We start from the raw sequence: 20,812 nt of genomic DNA on the forward strand, positions 1-20,812 counted from the left end.
AAGATGGCCAAAAGAGGAGGCGCCGGACCCGAAGAACGGAGACACCCATCCGACTGATCTGCATGGCACCGCCTGTTAGGTGCGTATTATAAAGTGATTTTTACGTTCTACACAGCTGCCTGAGCTCTTATATACAGCATGTTAGAATGCTGTATATAAGAGCCCCTTGGTGGTGGCTGCAGCTTATAGTTGCCAAATCTGGTTCCCTTTAAACATTGCTTTAGGTCACATAGGTTTAAGTATAATTACATGTCATAACAGCTATGAATGGTTTAATGAAACCCAAAGGCTATGTGCCCACGCTGCGGAAAATGCGCGGAATTTGCCGCAGATTTTTCGCGTAAATTCCGCAGATTTTTCAACAATCTGCAGCACAGCTACTCCCCAGCCATTTCTATGGCATTTGGGAACTGCTGTACCCACGCTGCGTTTTTTTCTGCAGCAGAAATAATGTGGATTTCCCTGCGGAAAAATCAGCAGCATGGGAATTATTCCTGCGGACTTCTCCGCAGGGTCCCATATACTTACCTGCCTTGATAGAATACAACGATGTCACTTTCTCCGTCCGGTGCACAGGAGCGCGGTCGATCCAGGTACAGGAAGGAAGAGGTGGGCGGGGCCTGCACGAGCTCCGGTCATGTGGCAGCCGGAGCTAGTGCAGGCCCGCCCACCTTCTCCAGCACAGTGCACCAGACACTGACAGAGTGACCTGGCCGCCGGAAAGCGAGGTGCTGCATGATGGAGGTAAGTAATATGAACGCCCCGATCGCTGCAGCACTTGTTCTGCATTGAGGATGCAGTGCCGAAGCCATGGTACTGTATCCTCAATGCAGAATGCCCGCACCATATCCACAGGACATTCTGAAATACATCCGCAGCATGGAAACAGACAGAAGTTTTGCTGCAGTTTTCTGTGAGCACCTGCGGAATGTCCTGCGGATATAACCGCAGGACACTGTCCCCGTGGACACATAGCCAAAGCGTGTTTCGCTATGTTATTTTAAAGGGATATTATATTTTTGTTGTACTCTTAAAAACGATATACCTCTAGTAGGCTTTCTATAGCCACAGATTTATATTATTATTATTTATTATTATAGCGCCATTTATTCCATGGCGCTTTACAAGTGAAAGAGGGTATACGTACAACAATCATTAACAGTACAAAACAGTCTGGTATAGGAGGAGAGAGGACCCTGCCCGCGAGGGCTCACAGTCTACAGGGAATGGGCGATGGTACAATAGGTGAGGACAGAGCTGGTTAATCAGTGGTCTACTGGACTGAGAGCTATTATAGGTTGTAGGCTTGTTGGATATTCAGTTTTTTGAGCAATTAATCTCTCTGCACACATTTCTTTAATGCATTTAATCAAACCAACAATAGATGCTATACTCTATATTACTGGCTGGCTTGTATTTATTGTTTTTTTATGAGGCTTATATAATTATATGTAATTATAATTAATGTATACCAGGAACGTCCTCTTTCTGTTCCTGCACATGTGATTTCTATTAATATTATTTCAACTTTTTTAATCATGTTTAGACTTGAGAGAACCCCGAGGTTCAGTGTTCGTTGTTCGTACCGAACACAGACTTTACAAAAAAAAAGCAGAGTTTGAGTTCGGAGATTGGGTGTGCTACGTATGAACACCACTCGCGTGAACATCGCTGTGCTCGGGAACGCTCGGTGCTGAGCCCAGTGCTAGTAGCTTACAGTGTTTGAATAGCTCATTCTGGAGGGGTAGCAACAGCATGATCAGATGTAGTGTGCACAAAAAAAAACCTCCAACCACCCTCCCCTGGAAGTGATCTGTTTATGGCTGGCTACATGTGGGTGGAGACCCGAACTGCCCAATTAGTGACTTCCATTGGGGTTCAGGTCAAGTCCGGGTTCCAAACTAAACTTTTTCAAGTCCACTAAACCCTATTCATGTTTTAGTTTAAAATATTTTTTCTTAGATGGTCTTGCATCATTTAGGGTAAAGTTTCTCCTTGTTAAGAGCGCCAAGTTGGCGAAGATCAGTGAATGATCTATAAGTCTCCCTACACCATTTTGGTGCTCTCCAGGACAAGACATTTTAACCCTTTGACGTTTTGATTCAGTGATCCACGTTTTTAACTCTCAGACAAATTTGGACATTTTTTCTTTTTTTCTTTTTCTTTATGAACAGTCACTGAAGCAAAACTGGACATCTACAGTACAGGCGCCCTATCTCTGCCTATATTTCTCCATGTACTTTGCTATCAGTGAACAGCACATTGCTGGCAAAAGCAAAAAACGTCTTGTTGCAGTGTTTTCTCCTAATATTTGATGTCTTTGCAACCTAAACTTTTTGTTGTTATGTAAGCATAGTGCGGGCTCAAAAAGAAAGCTATACTGATCATGCATTGGTAGCTTTTTGCCAACTAACTGCATAGTTATTTAGTCTTATGCACTAATTGCATAAGAACTTTTAGTTATATTTTCGCTGGAAATTCCAGCTGTGGGCTCCTTTATTGCTGGCATTCTCATGTTATTATGTAATGAGCATAAATGGAAATTGCATGTACAGACCATGTTGAGCTAATTGGCAATTGGATCAAATGTAGCTGTACAATTTTTCAGTAATGACCTTTAAATGGCCTTGTCATTTTTTTCAATTATTTTCCAGCAAGTTTATTATACAAGGAGGCCATTGCACTTAGCAGCAAGAAAGTCACTGTTGTCATTGGCAATGTTATATACGATGTGATTGGTCCTGATAAAAATTCTAAAGCATATAAGAATGTATGAGATGACTGCAGGAGCATCTCCACTTTGCCTTCTATTTGATATTTCAGAGAATTTTAGTAGGATATTGTTTGTTAATTCTCCTCCATTATAGTATTTATGTCATTGAAACATTCATATTGTAGCACATTATTAGATCTCATGCTTATGAGCATAAGTAGTACAGTGTACAGTACAGAATCACCAGGATCCCGAATACAGTCATGTGCATGAGACTATGGTCAGTTTATTTAACTAACGTTTATCTAGATACTTTAATGAAACTGAGGGCTTTCTTCTAGTACAAAGAATACATGCTGCCAAGTTAATTTTATTACTACACTTTTCTGTGGTTTACTAGGCAGAATGGATCTGTTCTGCATTACGTTGTAACAAATTAAGCCTGCATCTGGCTGAACGCTTGTACATTGTTGAATATTGAAATACTCCAATCTCACCAGTTCTAATAGCAGAGAAAGTTGTAGTAAGGCGTATTCTGTTGTAATTACTGCCTTGCTTTTGAGTTTTCAGCACTGTTTCTTCATTTGCTTAAAGGGCTTTTCCCACTAAATCAATTTTATACCCATCCACTTGGGTTCTGATCGTTGAAACCCCCACTGATTAGAGTCCTAAAGTCCCTTACGTGAATGGTGAAGTGGTCTGCATGTGTGTATCTCACTCCATTTACTATCTGAGAGTGGTGGTCATGCATGCATACTATGGTCCTATAGATACACAGAATTGAATGTAGTGGGGGATGCACATGTGCACTATCCCTCCAATCACATGGGGAATTTCGGGATCCATCCAATCACATGGGGAACATCGGGATCCATCCAATCACATTAGAAATGTTGGGATCCATCCAATCACATGGGGAATGTCGGGATCCATCTAATCACATGGGGAATGTCGGGATCCATCCAATCACATAGGGAACGTCGGGGCCTCCACTCTTAGGATTTATGTGTACTTTCTCTTGATCACACATTAATTACTTATCCCATGGAAAAGTTATTAATTTATTTAGTAGGATAACCCCTTTATAGTAGCTTTATTGTTGGCATTAATTTCATAATTCGTAATGTATGTTCTATTTATATGATCTTATTAGAAAAATGTCAAGGTGTACCACCACCCCTCCCCCCCAAATGATCAAAATGTTGATTACATTTTATAGCTTTAATAATTACCTTTTTAAGCTTTCAAAAGAGCCTGAACCACATATCATGACAATAAGTACTGTTCGTAAAAAAAAGAAATAAAAAATGCAATCACTATGCATCAGCACACTGCAATTACATATGATCACTCACCCTTGTATATATGATTAGTGATAAATAATGCATTTTTCCTAAAATACATTCTTATTAACCTAACATTTTTGCCAGATGGAAAGTCACCATTTTCACACATTCCTATTACAGCCTTGCTCTCTGTAATGTGTTGACAACGCAGCCATGTCCAGAGCGGGACTTTCTCCATTTTTGCAGTGATTACCAGGGTTCCAGCATATGACGTTCCATCGTTTGTTACAGTCTAAAGGGGGCTTTACACGCAACAACATCGCTAACGAGATGTCGTTGGAGGTCACGGAATTCGGGACGCACATCCGGCCTTGTTAGCGACGTCGTTGCGTGTGAAACGTACGAACGACCGCTAACGATCAAAAATACTCACCTAATCGCTGATCGTTGATACGTCGTTCAAATCCCAAATATCGTTGATGGTGCTGGACACAGGTTGTTCCTCGTTCCTGAGGCAGCACACATCGCTATGTGTGACACCCCAGGAATAACGAACAACACTGTACCTGTGTCCTCCGTCAACAAGGTGAGCATGACTTTCCTGGGGCTGTTCTCCACCCCTCCGCATCTATTGGACGGCTGCCTTGTGACGTCGCTGTGACGCCGCACAAACCGCCCCCTTAGAAAGAGGCAGTTTACCAGCCACAGCGACGTCGTTAGGCAGGTAAGTACGTGTGACGGGTACTAGCGACGTTGTGCACCACGGGCAGCCATTTGCCCGTGACACACAAACGACGGGGGCGGGTGCTTTCACGAGCTGCATGTAAAGCAGCCTTAAGAGTTGGAGTATGAATAATATTCTTACAATAGTGTGCCATTTTGTTTATACATACCGTGTTTCCCCGATAGTAAGACACCCCCGATAGTAAGACGTAGTGGGGTTTTGGGGGGGTCGACTAATGTAAGACGTACCCCGAAAGTAAGACGTAGTAAAAATTTATTTATTTATTTTTTTTCTTCTTTACAGTACAGTTACAGCGGCCGAGCACTCAGCTGAGCGCCCTGACATGCCGGCGGCAAAGCGCTCAGCTGAGAGCCCTGACATGGTGGCGCAAAGCTCTCAGCTGAGCGCCCTGACATGCCGCCGGCATGAGACAGCTCTCAGCTGAGCGCCCTGACTTGCCGGAGGCAAAGCGCTCAGGTGAGCGCCCTAACATGCCGACGGCCGAACGCTCAGCTGAGCGCCCTGACATGCCGCCGGCATGTGACAGCTCTCAGCTGAGCGCCCTGACATGCCGCCGGCATGTGACAGCTCTCAGCTGAGCGCCCTGACTTGCCGGCGGCAAAGCGCTCAGCTAAGCGCCCTAACATGCCGGCGGCCGAGCGCTCAGCTGAGCGCCCTGACATGCTGCCGGCATGTGACAGCTCTCAGCTGAGCGCCCTGACATGCCGCCGGCATGTGACAGCTCTCAGCTGAGCGCCCTGACTTGCCGGCGGCGCTCAGCTGAACGCCCTGATATGCCGGCAGCTGAGCGCTCAGCTGAGAGCTGACACATGCCGGTGGTCTGGCGCTCAGCTGAACGCTCGGCTACCGAGAAATGTTGAAATGTTGCAGTAATGTTGTCCGTGGTCCATCAGGACCATGGACAACATACAAAATCACGCAGCCTCCAGTGCCCTCATGTGCAGCCGCTGGTGGTTAAGTTTCCTTAACTTGCGGTACACTTAGGGCGCAATCGCGGCAAGTCCCCATACGGTACATTGCATGGAGACTTGCTGCGATTGCTGTGGGATTTTTTTCCAATATAAGACATACCCCGAAAGTAAGACATAATGGCACTTTTGGGGGTAAAAAGAATGTAAGACACTGTCTTACTTTCGGGGAAACACGGTAGAAGAACATATTAGGTGCACAGCCTTGATCTACTTTCAGTGGTTTTAGTGTAAAGTAATAAAAGAATTAGGTGCAATGTTTGTTGTTTAAATCTATTTTTGTTCTCTGGATATCATGTGTTTATGCGCAGACTCAGAAATATTTAATATTAATGTCTTTATCCCTTCAGATATCGGTTGATGGTTTCAGATACATAGCTGATGGATGTGGGTCACTTCAACACCTAAAAATAAATGACATGTTCACCCTTACAGACAACTGTATCACAGTAAGTAAAGGTCATTGGAGTTAGGACCTGTTCACGTGCGTAGGATTTGATGTAGATTTTTGCCTTGGATTCCATCCTAAATTTCTTATCAGATTTGCTAATTTCTTGCCTCTTATGTATATTGTGAGAAGGCGACTGGCTACGTTATTAATGGCCGGTATGTACCACAAGTGGTGTGATCCTGAGGAGTGCTGGTACTTTAGTGCCACAGATGTTTGCTGTAGTATTCAAAGGGTCAGGATCACAGGTGACTGGAGAGATGGGTGGGTCTGGCCATCTATATACCTGACCTAAAGGCCACTTTACACACAGAGATAAATCTGTGGCAGATCTGTGGCAGATCTGTGGCAGATCTGTGGCAGATCTGTGGCAGATCTGTGGCAGATCTGTGGCAGATCTGTGGCAGATCTGTGGCAGATCTGTGGCAGATCTGTGGCAGATCTGTGGCAGATCTGTGGCAGATCTGTGGCAGATCTGTGGTAGATCTGTGGTAGATCTGTGGTAGATCTGTGGTAGATCTGTGGTAGATCTGTGGTAGATCTGTGGTAGATCTGTGGTTGCAGTGAAATTGTGGACAATCAGTGCCAGGTTTGTGGCTGTGTGCAAATGGAACAATATGTCCATGATTTCACTGCAATCACAGATCTGCCAAAGATTTATCTCTGTGTGTAAGGTGGCCTTAAGGGTGTGTTTGACATGTGTCTGACAGGTCACATGAGAGATTTAATGGAGTCTGTTGTTTGACACATGGAGAGGCTGCAGCCAGCAGGGATAGTGCTGGGCTGTAGGAAGGAACCTCTGGGAGAGGTCCTGTGTAGAGACTGACAGGACTCAGTGTATGGAGGGCTGCAATGTCCTGGAAAGAAACCTGTGGAGAAGGTAACAGAATTGGAAGCTGTGTGTGAATACTGGCCGGGGTCAGTGAGACAATTCTGTGAAGGACTGTATCCAAATCTATGTGGGTCATACCCCAGCTAAATGAACCGTAACACCTTGTGTATGTTCCTTTAAGCCGTAAGAGGCTCATTTTTATCTTGCAAGAGTGGTTGATGTGCCTGTTGAAATAAACCTGCTGAATTGTTAAAGAGACTGTGTTCCTGAGTCTACCTCACATCGCCGCAAAGAGAGTAAAATCCCCATTATACAGTGCGTGATTTGAGCAGAATCTCACAATATGAATGAGCTTTTTCTAACTAACCACGAGAAGAATTCAAATTCCACACCAAGAAGCCACTGAGTAGCCCCATCAACTTTTACATCCTAGACGGAAATAAAGTGCCAATCTGACGTGGATTTTCTGGGAAAAATCTTCCATAGACAAATCCATGATGTGTGAGCTCATCTTAAGTCAATCACATCCCTGTTTTCCATTTTTCACATTCAGTTTGTATCCCAGCTCTTTGTGTTGGGACAAGATATGGTTCTGGAGTCACTTGATCTGGTAACCTCATTGACCGACTGGGTGCATCTGGATAAAATATGTTCCACTTTGTATATTAATGTTTCAGAATGTTTATAGTGTATGGATTTATGTTGGACGAATTCATGTTCTTTTGAAGACATTTGTAGCCATTTAAGCATTTGGGATCTACAAAGCAAAGACAGATCTGATACAATTATGGCACTGAAAACACTATCTAACATTTAACACGTAAAAATTTAATACATCAGAAGTGAACATAAGCAGTCTTCAAAAAAAAAAAATTAAAAATGCCACGTGTAATAAATTGCATTTCTACAGTGAGTCATCAATGTGTTTATTCATATTGGGAATTCGATCAAAGCGGCAGAGTAGAAAAAAAACGAATTTCACACAATCTATATATATAATTGCCTTATTCTGTCTGTCTGTCTGTCTGTCTGTCTGTCTATCTGTCTGTGTCATGCTCCGAAATTGTGTCCTTACGGTGACACAAAGCTGATTGGCCGCTGGGCTCGCCATGGCCCCGCCCCCCCCACGGATTGGCCTCTCGCCCCGGCTCTCTGCAGGCCCCGCCCCCCTCACGCAATCCACGCTCGCTCTGGCCCAACTGACACGGAGCCCCGATTCCCAGGTGAGTACACACACACATCAGATCACACTCACTCTCACACACACCTCACACATCACAACATGCTGGGATATCTCTTGCTTCTACACCGGCTCCGTCAGGATCCCGGCAGCGCCAGACATAACCTTGCGATGCTGGGATCTTGACGGAGCCCGTGAAAGCTGGTAACCATTATACACATCGGGTAACTAAGGTCCCTTAGTTACCCGGTGTGTATCATAGTTACCAGTGTACACCGGCTCACACTCACTCTCACACACACCTCACACACACATCACATCGCATCCACACATCAAGGTCCTGCAGCTGCGGAACATACACACACATAACAGCACACACATAACAGCACACACACACACACACATACACATCAGATCACACTCACACACACCTCACACATCACATCGCATCCAAATACTCACAACATCCTGGGATATCGCTTGCTACTCGGCGGCGATACTGTGCTGTTGTGATCTTCCAGGACCTGCCGGAGGATCACATGGCCAGAAGCATGTGATATCCCCGGATGTTGTGAGTATAAGCGCGTATGTGCGATATCGTCAGTGTCTGTGTGTGTGAGTGGATGCGATCGGGTGTGTGTGAGTGGATGCGATCGGGTGTGTGTGAGTGGATGCGATCGGGTGTGTGTGAGTGGATGCGATCGGGTGTGTGTGAGTGGATGCGATCGGGTGTGTGTGAGTGGATGCGATCGGGTGTGTGTGAGTGGATGCGATCGGGTGTGTGAGTGTTGGCAGAGGAGCACGGCGTGCTGGAGGAGGCTGGGAGCAGAGAGGCTGATCATGGGGAAGGCTGGGAGGAGAGAGGCTGATGCTGGGGGAGGCTGGGAGGGGGAGGCTGGGACGAGGGAGGCTGATGCTGGTGGAGGCTGATACTTGGGGAGGCTGATGCTGGGGGAGGCTGGAAGGAGAGAGGCTAATGCTGGTGGAGGCTGATGCTTGGGGAGGCTGATGCTGGGGGAGACTGGGAGGGGAAGGCTGATGCTGAGGGAGGCTGGGAGGAAGGAGGCTGGGAGGAGAGAGGCTGATCCTGGGGAAGGCTGGGAACGGGAGGCTGATGCTGAGGGAGGCTGGAAGGAGAGAGGCTGATGCTGGGGGAGGCTGGAAGGAGAGAGGCTGATGCTGGTGGAGGCTGATGCTGGGGGAGACTGGGAGCGGAAGGCTGATGCTGAGGGAGGCTGGGAGAGGGAGGCTGGGAAGAAGGAGGCTGGGAGGAGAGAGGCTGATCCTGGGGAAGGCTGGGAAGGGGAGGCTGATGCTGGGGGAAGCTGGAAGGAGAGAGGCTGATGCTGGGGGAGGCTGGAAGGAGAGAGGCTGAGGCTGGGAGGAGAGAGGCTGATGCTGGGGAAGGCTGATGCTGAGGGAGGCTGGGAGGGGAAAGCTGATGCTGGGGAAGGCTGGGAGGACGGAGGCTGGGAGGAGAGAGGCTGATCCTGGGGAAGGCTGGGAGAGGGAGGCTGATGCTGGAGGAGGCTGGAAGGAGAGAGGCTGATGCTGGCGGAGGCTGATGCTGGGGAGGCTGGGAGAGGGAGGCTGATGCTGAGGGAGGCTGGGAGGAGGGAGGCTGGGAGAGGTAGGCTGAGAGAAGAGAGGCTGATGCACACACACACACACACACGCGCGCGCACTGCACAACACACCACACACACACACACACACTGGGAACCACAAACAACTGCCCTACACAGACACCCACACACACAGACAACGCTGCACACACACAACACCCAACACACAAACACCGCGGCACACACAAATATACGCACATACCGCACAACACACACATTGCACAAAACATACCTCCCCCCAAAACACACCACACACACACAAACCGCGCAACACACACACAACGCTACAGACACACAGCGCTCCACAAACAACGCAACACACATACAACACCGCTCTCACCCCCCGTCACACCCAGACAACACCCAGAACATGTACAGCGCCTACACAAACACTTGGTAACTACAGACAACATCTCTCTCTCTATATATATATATAACAAAAATCATACATGAACTACACAATACGTAAATTCTAGAATACCCGATGCGTAGAATCGGGCCACCTTCTAGTTGTATTATAAATGCCTATGAGCAATAATAGAAGCAGAAGAGAAAGCATCTGGCAAAAGAACGCAGGTCTGTACGGATTCCGGATAATTTTCAAAATCTCAAATGTAAAGGTGATCTGCTCATCACAATACACTTTCCCCTGACGAAGCTGTCCTCAGCGATACGCGTGGGGCTATCCCACGTTTCCCCCATGGGTATTACTATGAGCTCCTTGTCCTGCCTACAGGTTGAATGCATTGTTGCCTTTATGAGGGTGCTGGATTGTTGAGCCATTTACATTTGTTTTGCCTGCTTTATATTGTCTGTGATTAACTAGTGCTGCAGTCACTTTTTCACATATTGGGTTCACGATGTTTTTGCATTGGGGCATTTTGCAGTGTATGTTTAGCTGATTCACTGACCCTAGAACAGTCATGGCGAACCTTTTACAGGCAGAGTGCCCAAACTGTAGCCCTAAACCCAATTTTGTTTCCGAAGTGCCAACCAATCCTATTATGTAAATAATTGATTGTAACCTTACCTTTGCAGTCTTCTCTTCAGTAGGGGGCATCACGCTCCTTCGTGCTTACCACACATTGAAGCTGAGCCCCTGCCCTTTCCAGACTCAGCAGTTGGATTGATCTTGCTGGAAAAAATTGCAGCATATTAGACAGAGATTTTAGCCTGGAATGTAATCCACATCTACATTTCAAAGTCTGAACATCTTGAAATCCCATAAAGATGTACGAGTTGCTCTCCTCCCCTTTTATTGTGTAGTTATGTCCCCCTTCCTGGGCCACTTCTTGGTAAACATATCCCCCATCCTGATATATATTTCCTACATTCTGGTATATTTGTCCACATCATGGCCCCATCCTGGTAAATATACCTCATCCTGGTAAATGTCCTCCATCCTGGTAAATGTACCCCATTCTGGCATGTTCTCCCATGCTGGCAAATGTACCCAATCCTGGTTAATTTACCCCCATCCAGGTAAATGTCCCCCTTCCTAGCATGTACCCCTTCCTGGTAAATGTACCCTATCGTGGCATGTTTTCCCCATCCTGGCATGCATGTTTCCCCCATCCTGCCATGCATGTTTCCCCCATCCTGGCATGCATGTTTCCCCCATCCTGACATGTATGCTTTCCCCATCCTGGCATGCATGTTTCCTCCATCCTGGCATGCATGTTTCCTCCATCCTGGCATGCATGTTTCCTCCATCCTGGCATGCATGTTTCCCCCATCCTGGCATATGTTTCCTCCATCCTGGCATGTATGCTTTCCACATCCTGGTATGCATGTTTCCTCCATCCTGGCATGCATGTTTCCTCCATCCTGGCATGTATGTTTCTTCCATCCTGGCATGTATGTTTCCTCCATCCTGGCATGCATGTTTTCCCCATCCTGCCATGCATGTTTCCCCATCCTGCCATGCATGTTTCCCCATCCTGGCATGTATGTGTCCTTCATCCTGGCATGTATGTTTCCTCCATCCTGGCATGCATGTTTCCCCATCCTGGCATGCATGTTTCCTCCATCCTGGCATGCATGTTTTCCCCATCCTGGCATGCATGTTTTCCCCATCCTGGCATGCATGTTTCCTCCATCCTGGTATGTATGTTTCCCCATCCTGCCATGCATGTTTCCCCATCCTGCCATGCATGTTTCCTCCATCCTGGCATGCATGTTTCCTCCATCCTGCCATGTATGTTTCCCCATCCTGCCATGCATGTTTCCCCATCCTGAATAGGATAACTGAAGTGAGCACTAATATATATATATGAGTGCAAGCCAAAAATACATACTATATATAAGAATAAGGCTGCACATCAAACTTAGATAATGGTATAATGCCTCAAGCATATGGAAAAATATTGGAATATACAATGAAAAATGCTACTTGCTAATTTGAACATGTGAATAATGAATTGCATACCTGCTATGAATATTAGGAAAAAGGAGATATTTAGCAATCGCATTGATCAATGTAACTGAGCCCCAAGGCCTCGTCAAGGCATATCTCTATATTGGGGTCCCTAGCTCTGTGACCCTAACTGTGTGTCATCTCATTGCAATTAAAAACTGCTATGGGTGGAGAGGGGTAACTAAGGACTTTCTTATATAGGAGATGGAAAAAACATGGCCGAAAGGGGCGGAGCTGTGTTCACATTCAGAAAAAAAACTACATATAACTGAATAGGATAACTGAAGTGAGCACTAATATATATATATGAGTGCAAGCCAAAAATACATACTATATATAAGAATAAGGCTGCACATCAAACTTAGATAATGGTATAATGCCTCAAGCATATGGAAAAATATTGGAATATACAATGAAAAATGCTACTTGCTAATTTGAACATGTGAATAATGAATTGCATACCTGCTATGAATATTAGGAAAAAGGAGATATTTAGCAATCGCATTGATCAATGTAACTGAGCCCCAAGGCCTCGTCAAGGCATATCTCTATATTGGGGTCCCTAGCTCTGTGACCCTAACTGTGTGTCATCTCATTGCAATTAAAAACTGCTATGGGTGGAGAGGGGTAACTAAGGACTTTCTTATATAGGAGATGGAAAAAACATGGCCGAAAGGGGCGGAGCTGTGTTCACATTCAGAAAAAAAACTACATATAACTGAATAGGATAACTGAAGTGAGCACTAATATATATATATGAGTGCAAGCCAAAAATACATACTATATATAAGAATAAGGCTGCACATCAAACTTAGATAATGGTATAATGCCTCAAGCATATGGAAAAATATTGGAATATACAATGAAAAATGCTACTTGCTAATTTGAACATGTGAATAATGAATTGCATACCTGCTATGAATATTAGGAAAAAGGAGATATTTAGCAATCGCATTGATCAATGTAACTGAGCCCCAAGGCCTCGTCAAGGCATATCTCTATATTGGGGTCCCTAGCTCTGTGACCCTAACTGTGTGTCATCTCATTGCAATTAAAAACTGCTATGGGTGGAGAGGGGTAACTAAGGACTTTCTTATATAGGAGATGGAAAAAACATGGCCGAAAGGGGCGGAGCTGTGTTCACATTCAGAAAAAAAACTACATATAACTGAATAGGATAACTGAAGTGAGCACTAATATATATATATGAGTGCAAGCCAAAAATACATACTATATATAAGAATAAGGCTGCACATCAAACTTAGATAATGGTATAATGCCTCAAGCATATGGAAAAATATTGGAATATACAATGAAAAATGCTACTTGCTAATTTGAACATGTGAATAATGAATTGCATACCTGCTATGAATATTAGGAAAAAGGAGATATTTAGCAATCGCATTGATCAATGTAACTGAGCCCCAAGGCCTCGTCAAGGCATATCTCTATATTGGGGTCCCTAGCATGCATGTTTTCCCCATCCTGGCATGCATGTTTTCCCCATCCTGGCATGCATGTTTCCTCCATCCTGGTATGTATGTTTCCCCATCCTGCCATGCATGTTTCCCCATCCTGCCATGCATGTTTCCTCCATCCTGGCATGCATGTTTCCTCCATCCTGCCATGTATGTTTCCCCATCCTGCCATGCATGTTTCCCCATCCTGCCATGCATGTTTCCCCATCCTGGCATGCATGTTTCCCCATCCCATGCTGGCATGTGCATTCCCCCTCCCCCACCCCATGCTGGCATGTGCGTTCCCCCTCCCCCACCCCATGCTGGCATGTGCGTTCCCCCACCCCCACCCCACGCTGGCATGTGCGTTCCCCCACCCCACGCTGGCATGTGCGTTCCCCCACCCCACGCTGGCATGTGCGTTCCCCCACCCCGGCATGTGCGTTCCCCCACCCCATGCTGGCATGTGCGTTCCCCCACCCCCTACCCCACGCTGGCATGTGCGTTCCCCCACCCCCACCCCGGCATGTGCGTTCCCCCACCCCATGCTGGCGCTGGCGCCCCCCCCCATCCCCACCTTGGCACAGCCGCACTCGAGTTATAAAAAAAAAAAAGCAACACACAACTCACCTTCCTGCACACGCTCCCCCCGCTGCGCGCCGCTGGGTCCCCAGTTCCCACGTGTCCAGAAGACGTCATTACGCCGGCGCCGCTCACTGACGCTCCTCCGTCTCCTAGGCAACACACCTGCAGCCTGGGGGAGGAGGAGTGTCAGAACGAGGAGAAATGTCTCCTCCGCTCCATCACAGTTTTGATCTGCTGGCGCGACTGCACTAGCAGATCAAATCTGCAGGATCAGGCGACAGCACGCGTGCCAGCAGAATGGGCTCTGCGTGCTCCTGGTGGCACGCGTGCCATAGGTTCGCCATCACTGCCCTAGAACATCTTGCAGGGTTGTGGCTCTGATTATTAGACAGCTCCCCATCACTTTAACCTCACATCCTTGTGGGCAGCAGGACTCCTTTTCAGCAATACAGATCTCACTAATATTGTGACTCATTTATATGTTAACAAACATGCATTATATGTATTATTTCAATTGCATCCATTTATAGAGGTCTTTCTACTGCATTATTATGTGACAATAGTTACACCTTCTTGTATCTCTTTGCATATTTGCACATAGTCATACCCTGTTATTGTCATCTATATGAAACGTGGAATTGATGTTACATGTTTTTTAATTGATGTTAATCATTTATTGTGTGTTTTTGGATTGCTAAATAAGTATTGTTAATGATCAAGGACCACGGTCATATCGCTTCATTCTCTGGATTGCGCGTCCATTATGCATGAGCTTTCTTCTCCCCTTGTACTGCTCATCACAATAGACGTAATACATAAAATATGCGGGGATGTCATATAACTTTTCATTAAACGAGATGCATATAGTCATTATTATTATTATTATGTATTATTATAACGCCATTTATTCCATGGCGCTTTACAAGTGAAAGAGGGTATACGTTCAACAATCATTAACAGTACAAAACAGACTGGTATAGGAGGAGAGGGAACCCTGCCCGCGAGGGCTCACAGTCTACAGTTATTGGTGGAATACTCTGACCAAAGCGATAATTAAGACCATATTCATACACCTATCCAATTGACGAGGAACTTTCAAGAGTTTTTGAAAGACAATTTAATTGTTGGTGAAAATTTAGAAGCTGAAAATCCAAATAATAATGATATGAAGTCTATTCACAGCGCCAAGTAGATGAATTATGGCATGTCTTCTGGAAGACGCCTTTGTGTAAAGCAGTACATTTTGTGCAGGGCTTGCATATTTCCTAGGAGAAGGTTAAGTGCATAGTACAAATGTTCAGATTTTCAATAGCCTGTATTAATTTTGATTGTTTGGTGGAATATATGAAAGCCTTCTATAGTGGTCAGTCATATAAAACATTTCTTGTGTTTCTGCCAGAAAAAGACAATGAGCCTCATGTACTGTATCTAAGCTGAGAGAAAAGTGTACTTGTTGCCCTAGCAAAGTTCATTTGAAATCTTTTATGTTTGCCAGAGTTAACATCTTAGTGACCTGTGCTGTATGAGTATAGGGAGCCTGTGTTAGCTATTAGGGTATGTGCGCACGTTGCGATCATAACAGTGCGGAAAAGAAGGCACCCTCTAAACTGTAAACACTGCGTTTGTAAAAAAAAAAATGCATGCAAAACGCATGCATTTTGGATGCATTTTGCATGCGTGTTGGATGCATTTTTTGCAGTGCGGTCCCACGGCAATTGAGCTCTGCTACATGCCCGCTGACAGCAGACAGAGTCGCGCGATGAGAATGAACTCGGATGAACTTCACCCGACTTCATTGTCATACCGCGGCTGTGTCTGTGTGTCACGTCCTGATTAGCGGTCACCCTTGAAAGACTCACCGGTGACCGCTAATCCCCTAAGTGACTGAAGTGAGCAGCGCGATCAGCGCTGCCGTCACTCAGGTTACCAGCAGCCAGCTGGAGTCCTCCACCTGAGACCACAACTCACCTGTGACGTCATCGCTGATCGCGCAGCTCACTTCAGTCACTTGGGCGACTTGCTGTCACAGTTGGAGGATCCAGCGGTGGCCGTGGGTAACCTGACATCGCTGATCGTGCGGCTCACTTCAGTTGCTGCATGGAGCTGACAGAGAGCGGTCTGGTTTGTGACCGCTCCTGTCAGCTTCATGTAGCCGAGCTGAGAGCGTCGTGGGACGTTGTGTGGATTACGTCGGACCTGGATGGGTATTTGGGGGTTAATAAAGTGGTGAAAGAGGGTGGGGTTTTTTTTGTCTTTTATTCCAAATAAAGGATTTTTTCGGGTGTATGTGTTTATTTTCTTTAACTTACAGATTAATCATGGAAGGTATCTCGGGGAGACGCCTGCCATGATTAACCTAGGACTTAGTAGCAGCTTTTGGCTGCTGCCATTAAGTCCTTATTATTACCCTGATTGCCACCGCACCAGGGCAATTTGGGATAAGCCGAGTAGAGTCCCGTTACTGTCGCATCTAATGGATGCGGCAATTCCGGGTGGCTGCTGGCTGATATTGTTAGGCTGGGGGGCTCCCCATAACATGGAGCTCCCCATCCTGAGAATACCAGCCTTCAGCCGTGTGGCTTTACCCTGGCTGGTATCAAAATTGGGGGGGACCGCAAGTCGTTTTTTTAATTATTTATTTTACTGCACGATATAGACCCGCCCACCGGCGGCTGTGATTGGTTGCAGTGAGACAGCTGTCACTCAGCGTGGGGGCGTGTCTGACTGCAACCAATCATAGACGCCGGTGGGCGGAGAAAGCAGGGAATACGAGAGTGAATAATGAGCGGCCGTCATTTTCAAAGGAGGAAAAGCTGCTGGAGCTTTGTGACAGCCGTGCAGCGCCATGCCAGTGATCGGTGAGTATGAGAGAGGGGACGAGACCGACCGACGGACAGAGAGAGGGGCAGACAGAGAGAGAGACCAACGGACAGAGAGAGACAGACAGACAGAGCGACCAACTTACAGACAAAGAGACCGACCGACAGAGGGAGATTGACCGACATCGACAGAGAGAGACTGAAAAGACCTGCGTTTTGCTTGTCAAAATAGCATGCGGAACGCAACAAAAATGCAGTCCAAGTGCATTTTTGTTGCGTTTTGACCCACATCATTGATTTCAATGGGTGGAGAACGCAGCTACAGCGCACAAAAGAAGTGACATGCTGCTTTTTTTTTCTGCAGCGATTTTTGGCATCCAAAACACTGCGTTTAAAAACGCAGCGTGCGATTGAATTTTCAGACTTCTCATAGACTTTGCTGGGGAAGCAGAACGCATGCAATTTGGCACTGAAACGCTACAGTTCAAAACGCAGCGTTAACGCGGGAAAAAACGCAACGTGCACACATAGCCTTATCATGTTTACATCTCTAGCTTTAGTCTCTAGAACAGGGGTCTCAAACTCTGCTGAGTATAAGGATAAAAACAAAAAAGTGAGCCGGAGTATGAGATGGTATACATGGAACTTGTGAGACGATGTTCACACTGGCCATGAGACAAAGAGAAACCAAGGAAAAAAATTGTGAAAACATACCCTGCTGTAACTAAATAAAAGCATAGTGCATATAAACATAGGGTACTTAGTAAACACTGTTTTTGATAAAAAAAAAGCTTAAAGCTATCCCACCAAACGTCAAGGTGTACCCAGTTGGGATAGTACCTACACTCTCTAATATTAAAACCTTACCATGGGTCTAAAATAGGCCTCAATGTGGCTAAGGGCTGAGAGTGACCGGGTCCCAACAGGACACACACAGTCAGGGGGATTCACAGAATGAAATGTCCAGCTCGCTGAGAAGGGGGCCACTCCCTGTTTGTACTGAATACAAAAAAACTACATAAAAACAAAAAAGTGAGCCGGAGTATGAGATGGTATACATGGCACTTGTGAGAACATGTTAACACTGGCCATGAGACAAAGAGAAACCAAGGAAAAAAATTGTGAAAACATACCCTGCTGTAACTAAATAAAAGCATAGTGCATATAAACATAGGGTACTTAGTAAACACTGTTTTTGATCAAAAAAAGCATAAAAAGCATAAAGCTATCCCACCTTATCATGTTTATGTGGCGCCCCTGACCTGGTCAGGCACCACTGAGTACTGCACCCATGCTGGGGACAGTACAATACAGGTAATCCAGAAGGCTGACAGGGGTGTGGAACACAGGCGCATAGTAATCAGCTCTCACACATGTACCCATGAGAGGACCCCTGGGGATCCCAGGAGGGGGAAAAGCCTTGACCTTCACTGGAATAGTGGAGGGGGCCAAAAGCCTCCATCTCCTCTCAAGGGGTGTGGTGGAGAGTCTGGTTGCTAGGTGGCGTAGGCAAGAACAGGAGAGGAGGGGCAGTGAGTCAGTTAGAGCAGAGAACTCCAAAGGGCTCAGTGAGGAGCAGACCTGTGGGGCTGTTGCTGTCTAACAGCGCCCGCGCAGTGGCTACTGACGGGGGAGAACGGTCAACTAGGAGTGCTACCTGAAAGCCAGCTTCAGCTAGAGAGAAAGCACGGAGTGGGAAGTAAGGAGACTGCTAGAGAGCACCAGGCCCAACCGGGCGGCAGATCCCGAAGCGAAGATAGATCCAGCTTTCTTCTGCTAAACCTGCCGGTGTGGGGCTCTCAAAGCCCACACCACAACACCACAAAAGCCGCAGCCACGTAACCGCAGTGAGGGCCCATAGGTCACAGGAGGCAAGCAGCTGGAGTGGCCTGGTCCGGGGAACAAGCAAACGGCAAACAAAAGGGGGAGAGAGGCTGCAGCATCTTCCCTGGGCGACCCCCTAGGGACTCAAAGTCGGGGTCACCCCAAACCACCAAGGGCTAAGGAAGGCGAGTCAGTAGTCACCCTCATAAAGTCAGCCTGAAGGATACCTGGTTCCCATCTGGTTCATCCCAGCTACGCCCGGGCTACTCACCCTGCCATCAAATGTGAGTAAAGCCCTTGAAAGACAGTTCTGCCTGTGTGAGTCATTCTGCGACTTGTGGTACTACAAACCTACACCGGGCCCTGGGGCTTGCCTCACTCTCAGGAGGCTATTCCAACTAACTGCACATACCATCAGCCCCAGGCGACCCTCAACCTGCAGTGGCGGTCCCCACTGACCGCAATACTGAGAGTGGCGTCACGATCAAAACCGAAGATTCCCTACCTGTGACCAGCACCAGCTACGTGGAGTCCCTGAAGGTAATGCACCGACACAGCGTTTGCGGGGCTTCACATCTGGCGTCACGAACAGGATAAGGACTAGACCTGTTCAGACAGGTGACCATGTGCCTGGGCGGTCCGCTTGAAAAATTGGAAGCGCCGCCATATTGCCACCATGGAAAGCGCGCTGAAAAACAACAGCAGCCCGCGCTGGAAGAAGTTACCGCCCACGAAGGGGTGTGGCTACCCAGAGATCCCCTGCAGAGTTCGGAGCTTGCCAGCTATGAGAGTGGAAGCGTCCAGAGACGGCGGGAAGGAAAGAGAGCCACAAGCCTGCTGCTGGGAGAGGAGCTGCTGAAAGAGGCAGAGCAGAAACTAAAAAGCTTGCTATCAGAGGCAACGACGAGTCCACAGCTGGAGAGTCGTGCAGAAGACGGCGCAGAAGAAATGGCGTCTGACCGCAGAAATCCAGAACCGGGCTCCGCTGCCTGGTGGTATCGGGAGCTGGCCCAGTTCTGCGACCGACTGGAGACCCGGGTTGTGGAGCAGATCCGGGAAGAACGAATGGAAATGCTGGAGATGACCGCGGCGGTTCGGGCCTATGAAAGGAGAGCCGCGCGCCGAGTGCCAGACAGGACGGCGATGACGCAGACCCCGATGCTGCCACCGGTGGGTGAGTCGAGTGATGCCCCGGCCAGCGCAAGTGCCCCGACCCCTGCTGCCACGCCCGCGGTCCCCGAAGAGGCGTCCGGTGCGGCGACGCTGAAGCAGGCCGCAGCCACGCCAGGTGCGGCCTTCCAAGCCCCAGCGGCCGCAGCGATGCCCTGCTCGGCCCACCAAGACCCGGTCCCTGCAGCAACGCCCAGTCCGGCCCGCAAAGAACCGGCTGCCACCGCGACCCTCATCCGCGTCGCAGGCGTAACGCTGACCCAGGCCGCCGCCCTGCTAGGCCCGGCCCGCCGAGACCCCACCGCCGCAGCAACGCTCGTCCGCGCCGCAAGTGAGGTGCTGAACCAGGCCGCAGCCACGCCAGGCGCGGCCCGCCAAGCCCAGACTGCTGCAGCGACGTCCAGCCCAGCCTGCACAGATCCCATCGCAGCTGCGACGCCGATCCAGGCCGCCGCCATGCCGGGCGCGGCCCGCCAAGACCAGGCCGCCGCCATGCCAGGCGCGGCCCGCCAAGACCAGGCCGCCGCCATGCCAGGCGCGGCCCGCCAAGACCAGGCCGCCGCCATGCCGGGCGCGGCCCGCCAAGACCAGGCCGCCGCCATGCCGGGTGCGGCCCGCCAAGACCAGGCCGCCGCCATGCCGGGCGCGGCCCGCCAAGACCAGGCCGCCGCCATGCCGGGCGCGGCCTGCCAAGACCAGGCCGCCGCCATGCCGGGCGCGGCCCGCCAAGAGATTGCATCACTA

General features: G+C 48.0%; 1 protein-coding gene across 1 annotated transcript in view; it reads left to right on the forward strand.

Moving 5' to 3' along the window:
- The window catches only part of FBXL13 (F-box and leucine rich repeat protein 13), a 400,423-nt gene that overhangs the window by 295,212 nt on the left and 84,399 nt on the right, over positions 1 to 20,812 (forward strand). The window contains exon 13 of the mRNA XM_075345189.1: positions 6,063 to 6,161. Within this exon, the coding sequence (XP_075201304.1) occupies positions 6,063 to 6,161 (99 nt within the window). The remainder of the gene's footprint in view (positions 1 to 6,062; positions 6,162 to 20,812) is intronic.

This window comes from Anomaloglossus baeobatrachus, chromosome 4, assembly GCF_048569485.1.
Source record: "Anomaloglossus baeobatrachus isolate aAnoBae1 chromosome 4, aAnoBae1.hap1, whole genome shotgun sequence".
NCBI lineage: Eukaryota > Metazoa > Chordata > Amphibia > Anura > Aromobatidae > Anomaloglossus > Anomaloglossus baeobatrachus.